At 40.1% G+C, this 18,093-nt stretch overlaps 1 protein-coding gene across 1 annotated transcript in view; it reads left to right on the top strand.

Annotated features, from left to right (window-relative positions):
- The window catches only part of LOC138742261 (unconventional myosin-VIIa-like), a 187,835-nt gene that overhangs the window by 93,041 nt on the left and 76,701 nt on the right, over positions 1-18,093 (top strand). The window contains exons 23-26 of the mRNA XM_069896399.1: positions 4,450-4,656; positions 5,393-5,560; positions 8,617-8,744; positions 10,034-10,160. Coding sequence (XP_069752500.1) covers positions 4,450-4,656; positions 5,393-5,560; positions 8,617-8,744; positions 10,034-10,160 — 630 coding nt within the window. The remainder of the gene's footprint in view (positions 1-4,449; positions 4,657-5,392; positions 5,561-8,616; positions 8,745-10,033; positions 10,161-18,093) is intronic.

Here is an 18,093-nt window from a genome sequence, read left to right as displayed (position 1 = left end):
TAACAATCTCCCAATTTAGAAATTCCCTTATAATATCATGTATTTAAAAAAAGGATTGTCTTTTGAAAAAATTAATAGGGAATTAATTAATGGTGTTTTGAATGAAAGAATATTACCATCAATTTCTAATTTAACTTTATACCAAATATTCAACAAATGTTTTAATATTGGAACTTCCTTATCTATTACACTAGATTTAGGTTCCCATTTATAAATAAATTCATCTGCCATAACTTCTCCTATCTCACTTAACTCAATATCCACCCACGATGGTCTGAATTTAACAAACATATAAACTAAAAACCTTGATTGAGCTACTCTATAATAATGCTTAAAGTGAGGAAGGTGCAACCCTCCTTGTTTATATTTCTCTAATGACTTTCTTACCATTTTCCCTTTCCAAAGAAAATTCCTAAGCTGCTTATTTAAATCTTGAACATTTTTTTGAGGTAAATGTATAGGTAAAGTTTGAAATAAATATTGAATTTGTGGGAAAAACATTAATCTAAATACAATGAACTCTCCCTATTAATGTAATTGGTAAAATGACCCATCTCTTCAAATCTTCCTCTATTTTTTAAAACATTGGAATTTAATTTATATAATTTTTTCAAATTAGTATCAAATGAGCATCAATACCTAAATATTTAATCTTGTCAGTCCATTTGAAACAAACTACTTATCTACATTGTGAATTATCTCCTTTAACTAATTCCATTACCTCACTTTTATCCCAATTTATCCTACATCCTGAAATTTTTCCATCATCCAACAATTATTGATAAAGCCTTGGTAATGATGTTTGTGGCTGAGTTAAATAGACTAGTACATCATCAGCAAATAAACAAATTTTATGCTGGATCTGATTTATCTCAAATCCCTTAGTTGTTGATCATCCCTAATCTTTTGTGCATGTAGCTCTGTTGCTAGAACAAACAAAGCAGGTGATAAAGGACATCCCTGTCTGCTAGATCTGATTAAATTGAAAGATTGAGGTACTTGTCCATTTATTATCACTTTAAGTTTAGGACTTCTATATAGGGCCTTAATCCAATTTATAAAATTTACACCAAAACCAAATTTACTCAAAACCTTAAATATAAAGTCCCATTCTAACCTATCAAAAGCTTTTTCTGCACCCAAAGCTATAATAAGGTTCATGTTCTTTTTTCCGCTAAATTAATTATACTTAATAACCTTACTATATTTTCCAAAGTTTGTCTTTTTAACAAAACCCGTCTGGTCCATATTTATTAAGTCAGGAAGATATTCATTAATCCTATTCACTAATACTTTTGCTACAATCATAATCTACATTCAATAAAAATACAGGTCTATGAGAAGTCAGTTTTAATGCAACTCTGTCTTTTTTAGGAATAACCGTAATTATTGCCGTGGAGAATATCTCTGGAAGACAATGTTGTTTAAAGGCTTGTTCTATTCTTTCTTCTTTGGCTTGGCTTCGAGGACGAAGATTTATGGAGGGGGTAAAAAGTCCACGTCAGCTGCAGGCTCGTTTGTGGCTGACAAGTCCGATGCGGGACAGGCAGACACGATTGCAGCGGTTGCAAGGGAAAATTGGTTGGTTGGGGTTGGGTGTTGGGTTTTTCCTCCTTTGCCTTTTGTCAGTGAGGTGGGCTCTGCGGTCTTCTTCAAAGGAGGTTGCTGCCCGCCAAACTGTGAGGCGCCAAGATGCACGGTTTGAGGCGTTATCAGCCCACTGGCAGTGATCAATGTGGCAGGCACCAAGAGATTTCTTTAGGCAGTCCTTGTACCTTTTCTTTGGTGCACCTCTGTCACGGTGGCCAGTGGAGAGCTCGCCATATAACACGATCTTGGGAAGGCGATGGCCCTCCATTCTGGAGACGTGACCCATCCAGCGCAGCCGGATCTTCAGCAGCGTGGACTCGATGCTGTCGACCTCTGCCATCTCGAGTACTTCGACGTTAGGGGTGTAAGCGCTCCAATGGATGTTGAGGATGGAGCGGAGACAACGCTGGTGGAAGCGTTCTAGGAGCCGTAGGTGGTGCCGGTAGAGGACCCATGATTCGGAGCCGAACAGGAGTGTAGGTATGACAACGGCTCTGTATACGCTTATCTTTGTGAGGTTTTTCAGTTGGTTGTTTTTCCAGACTCTTTTGTGTAGTCTTCCAAAGGCGCTATTTGCCTTGGCGAGTCTGTTGTCTATCTCATTGTCGATCCTTGCATCTGATGAAATGGTGCAGCCGAGATAGGTAAACTGGTTGACCGTTTTGAGTTTTGTGTGCCCGATGGAGATGTGGGGGGGCTGGTAGTCATGGTGGGGAGCTGGCTGATGGAGGACCTCAGTTTTCTTCAGGCTGACTTCCAGGCCAAACATTTTGGCAGTTTCCGCAAAGCAGGACGTCAAGCGCTGAAGAGCTGGCTCTGAATGGGCAACTAAAGCGGCATTCTTACTGAACCAATAAATCCTTAAACTCTATAAAATCAACTGGGAACCCATCTTCACCCAGAGATTTATTATTTTGTCAGTTCGAAAGGGCATCAAATACCTCCTGATCAATAAAAAGACTATCTAATTCATCTTTACCTTCTTGGGTTAAACTCAGTAATGACAGATGTGACAGGTAGTCATCTATAGTCTCTTCATCATATAATGATTCAGAAGAATATAACTTTTCAGAGAATTCCTCAGTCTGTTGTTCATTGGCTTCAGCTCGGCATTTAAGCTATCCTTGCTGGGACTCCACTCGCCTCTGTAACTGGATCCTGGACTTCCTAATGGAATGTCCACAGTCTATTTGGGTCAGCAGCAGAACATCAAGCACCATCACGCTGAGCACTGATGCACCTCAGGGCTATGTGCGCAGCCCACCCTGTCACGCTACTAACCCACTACTGCAATGCCAGATCCAGCTCCAAAAGAGTCATCAGGTTGCCAGATGACACGACAGTAGTTGGCCTCATCAGCAACAATGATAAGTCTCACTACAGAAAAGAAGTGGAAAATCTTGTGAGTTGGTGCGAGAGTAACAACCGGAGTCTCAATGTGGACAAGATGAAGGAGGTGATCATGAACTTCAGGAGGACCAGGAATGACCACCCTCCACTACTCCCAACAACTCTGTAGTGGAGAGCACTGGAGTTTACTTAACAAGTGACCTATTATGGACACTCAACATTTCACTTTTTAGGAATATGTAACAGTGACTGCACTTCCTAAGAAGACTGAGATGGGCAAGGCCACCATCTTGCACCTTTTTACAGGAGCTCAATTGAGAGTGTCCTGGCTGGCAACATTACAGTGTGGTACATTTGCTATAGAGGAGTGGTTTTCAAACTTTTTCTTTCCACTCACATTTCACTTTAAATAATCCCTATGCCATAGTGACTCTTGTGATTAGTAAAGGATTACTTCAGGTGGTGTGTGAGTGGGAAGGGAAGGTTGAGAATCACTGTTCTAGACCCAATTGTTACAGAAATATTTTGCTTGAGAAAAATTGTCATTGGCCCATTTCCTTTGGAGTTATGAAACCGTGCACATAACGAGTCAAATAGGTGGTTTTCAAACTTTTTCTTTCCACTCACATACCACCTTAAGCAATCCCTTTCTCATCACAGAGCACCTCTGGCATATGGATTACTTAAGGTGGTATGTGAGTGGAAAGAAAAAGTTTGAAAACATCTACTCTACAATTTATTTAGCAATATTTTTATACATGTATACTGCATATGTATCTTTTGAATTTATGTGTGTTATGTCTGTATGTATATTTGCAAGTTTTTGCAACAAGGACCAGAGAACACTGTTTCTATGGGTTGTTCAATCAGATGATAACAAACTTGAACTCTCATTAACACTTAGTTCCATTCTGGTCGCATCATTACAGGAAGGATGTGGAAGTTTTGGAGACGGTGCAGAGTAGATTTGTCAGGATGCTGCCTCGCTTGGAGAACATGTCTTATGAGGATAGGTTAACCGAACTGGGGCTTTTCTCTTTGAAGTGAAATAGGATGAGAGGCAACTTAATGGTGGTCTACCAGAATATTAGAGGCATAGATAAAGTGGACAGCCAGCGCATTTTTCACAGGGTGACAGTAGCAAACAGCAGAGGAGGGGAGGAACGTTTAGGGGACATATCAGGGGTAAATTTTTTTACACAGAGTAGTGTGTGTCTGCAATGCATTGCCTGATGTGGTTGTGGAGGCTGGTACAATATAGACATTTAAAAGACTCAGGCACATAGATGCAGAACAAAATAGAGAGATATGGGTATGAGGTAAGGAAGGTTTAAATTGTTGAGGTCAATATAAGGCACACAACATCGTGGGCCGAAGGGCCTGTACTGTGCTGTAATGTTTTATGATCCCACCCTGTAACACTGGGATCTGCCTAAAGGGCACTAGTCGGGTCTGTATCATCATTATCTCTTTGACCTACTCACACTGGGTTATGTCTGTCCTTCACAGGACCTGGAGGTAAACCAGCAGAAGTTGGAAGAGTTTGATTTGGATGACATCTCCCTTTCCTCGGACTCCAATGATGAAGATGACCTTTCCCAGTACACCTTCCCAAAATATGCTGCCACCTACTTCCAGGGGTCGGCAACACCAACCCACATCCGACGGCCTCTCCGACACCCTCTGCTCTTCCATGAGGACTGGATCGATGTTCTGGTAGGTGAGCTCCACCCGTCTGGAAGAAACATTAGGAGAAAATGATACAGCTCGTTGACATCCCAAAATCCATCCCACCTTTAATTTTAAATGAAGAAAGATAAAGGAAATGTTTAGATTGGGAGATATTGGGAGATACAGTGAGAGGAGATTGGATGGGCGTCTTTGAAAGATACAGTCCAGAACAGGCCCTTCGGCCCATGAGTCCTTGATGACTATCAATCACCCATTTGCACTCATCCTACACTAATCCCATTTTATTTTCCCCACATACCCATCTACGCCCCACTCTCCCCCCGCCCCAACCAAGACTCTATCCTTCTCCCTCACAATAGGGACAAACATACAGCGACCAATTAACCTACCAACCCCCGTGTCTTTAGGATGTGTGAGGAAACCAGAGCACCCGGAGGAAACCCATGGGTTCGCAGGGAGAATGTGTAAACTCGGTGTAGACAGTACCGGAAGTTGGGATTGAACAAGGGTCTTTGAAGCTGTGAGGCAGTGGTTCCATGTTCTGTGCCACTGAGTTACCCCAGACATATGTTCATTGAGGGTTGGAGTTGGGGTGGAAATCTCTTAATGGTCTACTGATAATCACATGAAAGTATTCAAGTTCTATCTTGGAGCATGCTGTTCTAATGCAAATCCTATTGTTTAAAGTCAGTTGCTAGCTGTGGAGGTTTTGGGTGAGCTGGATAGGTGACATTACAACTGTGTCAACTGTTTTCTGCAGGCTTCCTTGGCCGTGTGGAATATTATCCTGAGGTTCATGGGAGATCTTCCAGAACCCAAGGCACTTGGCAAGGACTCAAAGACTGGAGACTCTATCATGACCCAGATATATGACTCTCTTGGCAAGCGGTCCAAGGCTTACCTACCTACAAACCAGACTGCAGCCAAGGTAAGGCTCCATCCTTTCTTAGCTATTGACACACTTGATGTTGTGTTAGTTCTGGTAAGTAACGCAGAATAGTGTGAATCCAGACCTCTGCCCACCCACATGGTGTGAAATGATCTACCATGCTGTCCTGGCATCATTGTACCAACCAGAACCCTACAGAGACAAAGCCTGGTTAGGCCTCCAGGACTGTGGTGCCCTACCAAGCCAGCTGTTCCTTTTACTCCATCCGCCTCAACTGTACACTCCCAAGTCCACTGAACCTTGATCACCCACCCCAACCACTCACCTACCCTGATGTTCTCATGATGAATCTCCACACCTGCACCCTACACCAATCATTCTTTCTCTCCCCAAGGCACAAAGACCTTTCAGATGCTCCCTCACCAGTGGCAGGGTTAACTGTTTGACATCATCACTTTTCTCTACGAGGAACACCTATCATATGATGGCGTGTGACATGCAAGACCCCCCCCCCCCCACTCAACTGCGGGGTTCTATCGGCCCTCCCAGCCTTCACTTGGCTTTCGATCTAGTCATACCACAAAGCTCTCTTCATGAAAGGGATTTTCTTCCCTGCTCATTGCTTTTTACCTCACATGTGCATCACACAGAGGTGTTAAAGAGCTCCATAACCATCATCAGCTGGGCATTTAGTGATCTAATATTTTAATATATTGAAGGGTTACTTTGATTATGGGGCCTTTCCCTTTTACAATCCAGTAGCAAACTGTGCTGTCAGACGAAGGTGAGTCTGCTTCCCTCATTCAAGTGGTGGAAGGGAGAGGAATGGAGCTTGGAATCCCAGTGAGATTTCCTCCTTGCTGTAACTCCTATCACTGATATGACGTTGATCGTCTACTGATGGAATTTTTATTTTCTATTGTGTTAATGTCATTGCTTAAGAGCTGAGGCCCACAGTTCTGGTCTAAGGTCTTGTAGTCCATCATCAGTAACCACCAAGACTAGGCTGAGGGAATGATAGGCTTTAATATACCTTGCTGGCCCGGATCCAGGTATAAAAATGGAGGAAAGGGAGAGGTGGCTCGACCTTTATGGCCCAAGACCTCGAGGGAGGAGTCATAGGGTATGAGTCATCAGTTGACGGGCCAGCTCCATATGTACAGCAGTCAACAATAACTATATACAATGGAGGAAACATATCACCACAGATCTCCTGTATCTGTCGTGGGTTGAAGGCCAACATTGGATGGGATTAAGTCCTTCACTACCACATTGTAGTTTGCCCTCTTGCCTTGTACCAAGCTCTACATTAACCTAATGGTAGCTACAAGTTACATGGTTATACACACAATCAAAAGAACACGCTCACTCATTCTTCAGTACAAAATGGAGTCGACCTTCTCTGTTCTTCTCAACCAATAGAGCTCTTTCTTCGTTGACCTCACCAAAACCTGCAACACCGTGAGTCGGAAAGGGCTTTGGCAAATACTAGAGCGACTCGGATACCCCCCAAAGTTCCTCAACATGGTTATCCAACTGCATGAAAACCTACAAGGTCGGGTCAGATACAGCAATGAGCTCTCTGAACCCTTCTCCATTAACAATGGCGTGAAGCAAGGCTGCGTTCTCGCACCAACCCTCTTTTCAATCTTCTTCAGCATGATGCTGAAACAAGCCATGAAAGACCTCAACAATGAAGACGCTGTTTACATCCGGTACCACACGGATGGCAGTCTCTTCAATCTGAGGCACCTGCAACCTCACACCAAGACACAAGAGCAACTTGTCCGTGAACTACTCTTTGCAGATGATGCCGCTTTAGTTGCCCATTCAGAGCCAGCTCTTCAACGCTTGATGTCCTGTTTTGTGGAAACTGCCAAAATGTTTGGCCTAGAAGTCAGCCTGAAGAAAACTGAGGTCCTCCATCAGCCAGCTCCCCACCATGACTACCAGCCCCCCGACATCTCCATCGGGCACACAAAACTCAAAACGGTCAACCAGTTTACCTATCTCAGCTGCACCATTTCATCGGATGCAAGAATCGACAACGAGATAGACAACAGACTCGCCAAGGCAAATAGCGCCTTTGGAAGACTACACAAAAGAGTCTGGAAAAACAACCAACTGAAAAACCTCACAAAGATTAGCGTATACAGAGCCGTTGTCATACCCACACTCCTGTTTGGCTCTGAATCATGGGTCCTCCATCATCGAAGTACTCAAGATGGCAGAGGCCAACAGCATCGAATCCACGCTGCTGAAGGTCAAACTGCGCTGGGTAGGTCACATCTCCAGAATGGAGGACCATCGCCTTCCCAAGATCGTGTTATATGGCGAGCTCTCCACTGGCCACCGAGACAGAGGTGCACCAAAGAAGAGGTACAAGGACTGCCTAAAGAAATCTCTTGGTGCCTGCCACATTGACCACCGCCAGTGGGCTGATATCACCTCAAACCGTGCATCTTGGCGCTTCACAGTTCGGCGGGCAGTAACCTCCTTTGAAGAAGACCGCAGAGCCCACCTCACTGTCAAAAGACAAAGGAGGAAAAACCCAACACCCAACCCCAACCAACCAATTTTCCCTTGCAACCGCTGCAACCGTGTCTGCCTGACCCGCATCGGACTTGTCAGCCACAAACGAGCCTGCAGCTGACGTGGACATTACCCCTCCATAAATCTTCGTCCGCGAAGCCAAGCCAAAGAAAAGAATACACCACCCCAGTCAACCACCCCCCCCCCCCGACATTTTCATTGCCTCTCCGCCACACAGGTGATCGTGACACTTTTAATTACTGTGATCCATCACAGTGTATGTAGCCCCACTCCCGGTTGAATCTCAGGGATCTATGTGATGTCATGTATGTACTCTGACAATAAATCTGAACTTTGAACTCAACCTTGCATTCATGTCCATTACATCCTCCGTCACTCCAAAGAGAAAAGCTCGAGCTCGCTCAACCCTTCCTCATAAGACGTGTTCTGCAATCCAGGCCACATCCTGGCCAATCTCCCCTCCACATCCTTCCGGTAATGAGGCAAAATAGAGCTGAAACCTATGGTTCATGTCCAAAATGTTCCTGTTGTTTATGCTGCAGGGTACATACAGTCAAACACCTGGAGAAGGAATGCTGTTGGATGAAAATCCCATCTCGGACCGACCAATGTCAAACCTGGAAAAGCTCCATTTCATTATCGGGAATGCCATTGCCAGACCAAGCATTAGGTACCGATGGTCACTATTACATTACTTCTCCTTTTCAATGTAATTTTCAAAATCCAAGTGGTATAGATTTTCCAGTGAACTGGAATCACTGGGTGCACATGAAGGGCTGAACTCGATAAATAATTGAGATGAGGAAGAAGGCAGCTTAATTCCTGCATTTTCCATTTTCGGGGATGATAGCCAAAGGAACTGGAGTAACAGATCATAGAGGATCTCAGACAATGCTTAAATGAGGGAGACTCTCACAGAAAGAGAGTCAAGAACTATCCATGTATCTGTCCAAATATCCTTTGAGCATTGTAATTGTAGTTGTTCTTCCAGATACAGACCCCTCTCTGAGTGAAAAAGTTGTCCCTCGGGTCCCTTCAGATCTACCCCTCCCCCATTTTAAACCTATACCCTCTATAACTGTAGAGCCTTCTGTTGTTCAGCCCATCCAGCAGTGCACTGGACTAGAGTGCTAGCATTTCACCTTGATGACAACAGTTACTTCATTTGCCCAGTTGGTGGTTCCTCTGGTGGAGTTCACTTCCTATCGCCATCTTCCTCAGTCCCCATCTTCCTCAGTCCCACTGCGCTCTGAATGTGGATGCAGGCTTGATGTTGACAATTAAGAAAATTTTGGAAAAGCATATGTATAGGAGGTATACAGACCAATGGAACAAGGCAGAGTAATAGTTTGGCACAGACTAGATGTGCGGTAGAGTTCCATGATTCTGTGCTTCATTTCCAATGCAGTGGGAGCACCTCTACACTGACCAACTCTGTTCTGATGTCCAATGACAATTAACACATCCTACTCCTCACCTCCCTTTGCACATTTTCACATCCCACGATTTGATTGTTTTACACCATTTGAATTTCTGGGGAATCTCCACCTCCTCCTTGATGGAACCATTATCTTAGCAGCATCTCATGGGAACGGATGAAGAAAGAGTTCACACTCTTGCTTGAAGCTGTTAAGGACCTTGAGTTTTAGACTGACAACCCTCCTTAGTTTACTGATATGTTTAGTGTCTGAACTGTTCAGAGATCTGAATTTCCTGAGGAGTTCGGATTGATGACAATGTTTGCAGTGTGATGGGGAGAGGGGAGAATTTGCTGAGTGTGGTGGGGAGAGTAAGCATCATGTGAGGGGGGAGATTGCTGCCTCAATATACCGGAGTCTCAGTATGCATGGTTCCTCAAGTTATGGATTGTCAGGAGCAGTGCTGGTTCCTGCAGGATGAAGTTCCTCACCGTTGTCAGTAGTGGAAGACTTTCTGAGCCTTGCCTTGTTCTCATTACAGGGATGAAATTTATTGTCAGATTTGTAAGCAGCTGTCTGACTGTTTCAACAAGAATGCCTTCGCTAGAGGTTGGATTCTCATGTCCCTTTGTCTTGGTTGTTTTCCACCCTCAAATGGCTTCATGAAGGTGAGTCCTGCTGTGCTACCCAGACACCTCCAGGAGAAGTGTGCTTGTCCACCTTTACCACCCCTTACAGGCAGACATCTGTCTGTTATTCTTTACTATGAACATATTAACCCCACACCTACAGGCAGGTGTTCCTGTTAGTCCCACCGTACTACCCACACACCTACAACCAGGTGATCCTGCTAGTCCCAACGTACTACCCCCACACCTATAGGCAGATGTTCCTGTTAGTCCCACCGTACTACCCACACACCTACAGGAAGGTGTTCCTGTTAATCCCACCATACTACCCCCACACCTGCAGGCAGGTATTCCTGTTAGTCCCACCGTACTACCCCCAAACCTACAGGCAGGTGTTCCTGTTAGTCCCACCATGCTACTCCCATGACTGCAAGCTGGTTAGCATCTGATTCTTCCTATGAAGGCAGGCTTTATAGGGTATTGTTCTGTGAGTAATTCTGTGAGTGACCATGGAAAGGTCCCCTGTTCATCCTCCATAACTCAGTTGCCTCAGCAGCATTTATTGTATGTGATAACTGAACTATGTGCAGACCTACAATGAAACATCTCATCCCCTTGAAATGTATTTGATAAAATCCTGGCTGACAATCCCAGTGACCTTACATGTTGAGAACTGATCTTCTTCTGCTTGAAAATATTCTGCTTCCACTGCCCTTTGAGGAAGAACTTCTGTTCGATGCCACTGCATCCATCACTTTCCACCTTGTGAATTGCGCTCTGTAGTAATAATCCACTTTATTATTGGTTTCACTTGACCTTGACCTTGAGTTAGTCTTTGTTAATGTTGGCATCACATCAAGCCAGCAAGTACTGCATGCTGAAGCCACTGGTGAATAAAGGCAGCAGCTGTGAGATGCTGGGCTTCGGTCCAACTTGGAGCTCGTTCAATGTCTGAAGATGCAGAGATCTTGCCTTTCATGCCACGTGGCGTGATTTCTTCTTGGCAATTCTCAGTGTAAAACTTCCCACTTGGGATCATTACACAATCAGCAAAGGTCAGCCCTGACCATGTGAGACACGAGATCTCAGCCAGTCTCGTGCTAATTACAAGGAGCAGGAGCGCACGTCCTTTCCTGCAGCAACTTTGCACAGCTCCAGATTCCTCTCATCTCATCCTGCCAACCATCTTTTGGGGAAGTGCCAGCAAGAAATCACAGAAACATAAATAGCGTTCAGTCCAAGTAGCTGACATCTCTTGTAACACATTGCTGAAACTCCAATAATCTGGCACCTTTGGGCATGGCTGATTTTACAGACTAATGGATGTTAATCCCATGAATATCCAGGTCACACTTTCATTTCCAGTCCCAATAAAGAGAACAATGTTGACAAACCATTTCTGCCCACAGATGCTACCTGACCTGTTGAGTTCCTCTAGTAATTCATGGTATGCTCAAGATTCATCTGCAGTCTGTGGTTTCTGTCTTTTTAGTTTCCCCAATGCAGATTTAGCACCTGTAACAGGTCAAGTGCCTGGTTCAGGTTCCCTGAAACAGGACGAGCACCTGTTTCAAGTTGCCCTGATTCAGGTTGGCCATAAGACATAGGAGGAGAAATAAGCTATTCAGCCCATTGAGTCTACCCTGCCTTTCAATCATGAGCTGATCCATTTTCTCACTCAGACCCACTGCCCAGCCTTCTCCCCATAACCTTTGATTCCTTGGCTAATCAAGAACCTATCGATTTCTGCTTTAAATACACAATGACCTGGTATCCACAACTGTCTGTAGCCACAAATTCCACTCTCAGGCTTAAGCATTTCTATTCTAAGTGGACACCTTCAATCTTGAAGTTGTGCCCTCTTATCCAAGACTCTCCCATCATCGGAAAATAACCTTTCTACATCTACTTTGTCCATGTTTTTCAACATTCAAAATGTTTCAATGAGATCCACTCTCATTCTGCTTAATTCTAATGAGTACGAGCCAAGAGCTGTCAAATGCTCCTCATATGATAACCCTTTCATTCCAGGAATCATCCTTGGTTTTTTTTTGATTTTTCACACTATGAACCATATCAGTCAAAATGCATACAAACATTTCCCTCTTAAATATACACAGTGGCATTTTCTCCCCTTTTTTCCCCCCTACCTTCCCTCCCCCCTTCCCATCCCCCTCCAAACCCATTAAACATTCAACATATACAATACAATAAAACCATTAAACAATGTCATCACACAATGAAAGATAAACCAGAAAAATGTGTCATTTACACACTGGATCAAGTCGTTTTGTCTTCTTATCATTTTAGGGGGTGGAGGACCGAGGCAAGTACAGCTCCCAAATTTGCTCAAATAATGTGACTTTATTTTTTAAATTATATGTTATTTTTTCCAATGGAATACATTTATTCATTTCCATGTACCATTGCTGTACTCTCAGGCTCTCTTCTGATTTCCAAGTTGACGTTATACATTTTTTTGTAACTGCTAAAGTTATCATAATAAATCTTTTTTATGCTTCATCCAGTTTGAGGCCTAATTCTTTACTTCTTATTTTTATTTAATAACTGATTTAGATCATCCCAAAACTTTTCCACTTTCTCACATGCCCAAATTGCATGTACTGTTGTTTCCGTTTCCTTCTTCCAGCGAAAACATCTATCTGATAATGTTGGATCCCATTTTTTTTAACTTTTGGGGCGTGATAAATAACCTGTGTAACCAATTATAATGTATCATGCATCACCTTGTGTTTATTATATTCTTCATAGTTCCAGAGCATAACTTTTCCCATGTTTCATTTTTTATCTTGATGTTTAAATCTTTTTCCCACTTTTGTTTGGGTTTATATCTTATTTCATCATTTTCCTTCTCTTACACCTTGATGTACATGTTCATTATAAATCTTTTTATTATCATTGTGTCTGTAATCACATATTCAAAGCTGCTTCCTTCTGGTAATCTCAGTCTATTCTTTAAGTAGGCTTTCAGTTGATGGTATGCAAACAATGTGCCATGAGTTATTCCATATTTGTACTTCATTTGTTCAAATGTTAATAAATTATTTCCCAAAAAACAATTTTCTATTCTCTTAATTCCTTTTCTCTCCAATTCTCTAAAGGAAAGGTTATCTATTGTAAAAGGGATTATCTGATTTTGCGTCAATAATCATTTTGGTATTCGGTAATTTGTTTTTTCCTTTCTAAGTGAATCTTCTTCCATATATTGAGTAAATGATTCAATACTGGTGAGCTTTTATATCGTACCAGCTTTTCATTCCACTTATAAAGTATATGTTTCGGTACCTTCACCCCTATTTTATATAGCTCTATCTTAGTCCAATCTGGTTTTTCCCTTGTTAGATAAAAATCTGATAAATACCTTAATTGTGCTGCTCTATAATAATTTTTAAAGTTTGGTAACTGCAAATCACCCTGGTTGTACCTCTCTGTTAATTTATCTAACGCTATCCTCGGTTTCCCCCCTTTCCATAAAAATTTCCATATTATTTTCTTTAGTTCATTAAAGAATTTTTCTATTAAGGGAATTGGTAACAATTGAAATAAGTATTGTATCCTTGGGAAGACGTTCATTTTAATGCAATTTACCCTCCCTATCAATGTTAGTGGTAATTCTTTCCAATGTTCTAAGTCTTCCTGCAATTTATTTATTAGTGGCTGATAATTTAATTTGTACAAGTGGCTTAAATTATTATCTAATCTAATACCTAGGTATCAGATTGCTTGTGTTTTCCATTTAAACAGTGATTCTTTTTTAAATTCTGTATAATCCTCATTACTCGTTGGCATCACTTCACTCTTATTTGTGTTGATCTTGTACCCCGATATTTCTCCATATTCCTTCGATTTCTTATTTAGTTCTTTTATTGATATTTCTAGTTCTATTAAATATACTATGATGTCATCTGCAAATAAACTGATTTTATACTCCTCCTTTATTTTTATCCCTTTTATTTTATTTTCTGTTCTTATCAGTTCTGCCAATGGTTCTATTGCTAAAGTGAACAGTGATGGAGATAGTGGACATCCCTGCCTAGTTGACCTACTTAATTTAAATTGGTTCGATACATATCCATTTACTATTACCTTCACCAATGGTCCATTATATAATGCTTTAATCCAATTAATATATTTTTCTGGTAGATTGAACCTCTGTAATACTTTGAATGAAAAATTCCATTCTACCCTGTCAAAGGCTTTTTCTGTGTCTAAAGATATAGAATCTGTTGGCTTCTTATTTCCTTGAACTGCATGAATTAGATTAATAAATTTACAGATTATATCCCCTGTTTGTCTTTTCTTAATAAATCCAGTTTGATCTTGTTTTACTATTTTTGGTCCACAGTCAGCCAATCTGTTTCCTAATAATTTTGCTATTATCTTATAATCTGAATTAAGTAGAGATATTTGTCTTTGTGATGCTGGTGTTAGTGGATCCTTCCCTATCTTTGGTATTACTGTAATTATTCCTGTCTTACATGAATCTGTTTCTTCTATCTGGTTCATTACTTCCAGGAGAGGAAGAATTAATAACTCTTTAAATGTTTTATAGAATTTGATTGGGAATCCATCCTCTCCAGGAGTTTTATTGTTTGGCAGCTTTTTCCATATATCCTGTACTTCCTCTATTTCAAATGGTTTTATCAGGGTTTGTTTTGCTCCTCTTCTTGCAATTTCGGCAGTTCAGTTTTAGTTAAAAACTCTTCTATTTTATCATCTTTCCCCTCATTCTCAGTTTGGTATAATTGTTGATAAAATTCCTTAAAGTTCTCATTAACCTCCATTGGATTATATGTAATTTGTTTCTTCTTTTTCCTTGATGCCAATACACTTCTTTTAGCTTTTTCTGTTTTAGGTTGCTAGGCTAATATTTTGTGTGTTTTTTCTCCCAGTTTGTAATACTTTTGATTTATTTTCATTATGTTCTTCTCCACCTTATACATATGTAATGTTTCGTATTTTATTTTATTGTCTGCCAATTCTCTTTTTGTTTTATCGTCCCTTGTTGCTAGTTCTTTTTCTATATTTACTATCTCCCTTTCCAACTGTTCTATTACCCGATTGTAGTCCTTTTTCATCTTAGTTATATAACTTATTATCTGCCCTCTAATGAAGGCTTTCATTGCATCCTATGATATAAATTTGTCTTTCACTGATTCCGTATTTATTTCAAAGTACATTTTAATTTGGCGTTCAATAAATTCTCTAAATTCCTGCCTTTTAAGTAGCATGGAGTTTAACCTAGATCTATATGTTCTTGGTGGGATATCCTCCAGTTCTATTGCTAATAACAGGGGTGAATGATCAGATAGCAATCTAGCTTTATATTCAGTTTTCCTAACTCTCCCTTGAATATGGGCTGACAACAAAAACATATCAATCCTTGAGTGTGTTTTATGCCTACTCGAATAATATGAATATTCCTTGTCCCTTGGGTACTGCCTCCTCCATATATCCATAAGTTTCATTTCCTGCATTGATTTAACCATAAATTTGGCCACTTTATTCTTTTTGCTTGTCTTTTGTCCAGTTTTATCCAACATTGGATCCAAATTAAGGTTAAAATCCCCTCCTATCAATATATTCCCCTGCATATCTACAATCTTCAAAATAAATCTTGCATAAACTTTTGATCCTCTTCATTAGGTGCATATATATTGACCGAATTCCAGAATTCTGAATATATCTGGCACTTTATCATTGCATACCTCCCTGCTGGATCTATTATTTCATCCTCTATTTTGATTGGTACATTTTTATTCATTAATATAGCTATACCACTGGCTTTTGAATTTTATGATGCTGCTGCTACGTGCCCTACCCAGTCTCTCCTTAATTTATTATGTTCCACTTCAGTTAGATGTGTTTCCTGCACAAATGCTATATCTATTTTTTCTTTTTTTCAGGAAATTTAATAGCCTTTTTCGTTTAATTTGGTTATGTATTCCATTAATATTTATAGTCATATAGTTCAACATGGCCATCTCATATTCTGTTTACACTTAATTTCCACTTCCTCACCACCACCATCCCCCTTTACCCCATTTTCATCTCTCAGTTTTCCCTTTTTGAACTTAATGTATGACAACACTTTTAAAACATAAAATACTTCAACCACATCTAAAATTCCCTTAACCCCAAATGTCCCCCCCCCCCTGAGTTGTCTCTTATCCCTTGCCGGGCAACCACAACTCCCCTCTCCATTTGGATTGTGAACCCGCTCACAAGTGTCAACTGATTTCGCAGTGACGGTTATTCTCTCTCATGTAACCCCCTCCAAAAAAGACTTTTATCTTCACATATAACAAAGCTCACCCTCTTTTTTCCACCCTTACTTCCTTTCTTCCCTTTTCTTTCCCTTCTTTAGTTCTTACTTATACATTATTTTTACATTTTTATATGTATTTTGTCATAATTCTTCATTTATTTTAAGCACAGCTGGATATCTTAACATAAATTTATAACCTTTTTTCTATAGGATCGATTTTGCTGTATTAAACTCCTTCTTTAAGAGTTCAAAACTTATGTCTGGGTAAAAAAATATCTTTTGACCCTTTTATTCCAATGGTTTTTTTGTCTTCTCTAATTTTATTCCTTACCCTCTCCAGTATATTTTCTCTTGTCGTGTATCTCAGAAATTGTACTAAACGGATCTTGGTTTTTGCTGTGTCTGTGGTTTTGGAGTGAATCTTCTGTGTGCCCTTTCTATTTCCATTCCTTCCTGTATTTCTGGCATTCCCAGGACGTTTGGGATCCATTCTTTTATAAATTCTTTCATATTTGTGCCTTCTATCAGATGAGGGAAGGTTTTGGTATTGATAAGAATTCTTTGTTTCTATATTATCAAATTCGATCTTTGGTAAGATGTATGTTTGGTAGAGATATGATTTTACCTGAAATGACTAAATTTGAGACTTTTCTTATGAAGGTACCAGAGAAGGGTTATATTTCATCTGTGTATCAAATATTACAGGATGGTATGGATAAAAAGGGTTGGGATAGATCTAAAAGTAAATGGGAAGCGGATACTGGTTTTATATTTTTCGAAGATGATTGGTTAGATATTTGTTATGATAGTGTAACTAGATTGATAAATGCTCATTATGCAATGATTAACTATAATTTTTTACATCAATTATGCTTAACACCTGAAAAATTTTAAAAAGTATGGTTTTCATGAATCAGACTTGTGTTTTAGATGTGGTGATACGGTTGGAACTTTTTTTCATACAATCTTTTTGGAAGAAAATTCAATCGTTTTTACAATATCTGTATAAGATTAAAATAGTTTTAGATCCAACAGTATTTTTATTGGGTAGTTTGCAACCTTTGAAAGGCTTGGGATTAGATAAGTTTCAGCTTGCTTTTGTACATTTAGCTTTATCTGTAGCGAAAAAATGTATTGGTAGTACGTGGAAAGATAAAAATATGATTGATATTAATAGATGGCATAATGAGGTGAAATATTGTTTAATAATGGAAAAAATTACATATATTTCGCGTGATAATTATAATTTTTTATTAATAAGTGGTTGTTATATTCAGAATATTTACATTTCAATTTACATTAATTAGATCTTAATATGTATATTTAATTTTTCTTTAATATTTTTTCTTTTTTCTTTATGGCTCTCCTTAGGAGAGTTGGCTGAAGGAGGGTGGGTTCTTTTCTTTTCTCTCTTTTTTTATATATAAAAAATAACGTTCATGTTTATGGCTAATTGTTGTATATGTCATATATTATTTGTTTTTTGAACGAATAAATAAAGTTTTTTTTTAAATTGTGCCTTCTTCATCTTCCTTTAGTCCCACTATCTTTATGTTGTTTCGCCTACTATAATATTCCATCATATCAATTTTCTGAGCTAACAACTCTTGTGACTCTAACTTTTTTGTCACTTTCTTCCAATTTTCTTCTTAAGTCATTCACTTCCATTTCTACAGCCGTTTC

Source organism: Narcine bancroftii, chromosome 9, assembly GCF_036971445.1.
Source record: "Narcine bancroftii isolate sNarBan1 chromosome 9, sNarBan1.hap1, whole genome shotgun sequence".
NCBI classification, from domain to species: domain Eukaryota; kingdom Metazoa; phylum Chordata; class Chondrichthyes; order Torpediniformes; family Narcinidae; genus Narcine; species Narcine bancroftii.
Note: the sequence above shows the minus strand (reverse complement) of the source record. Positions and strands in the feature narration are given on the sequence as shown.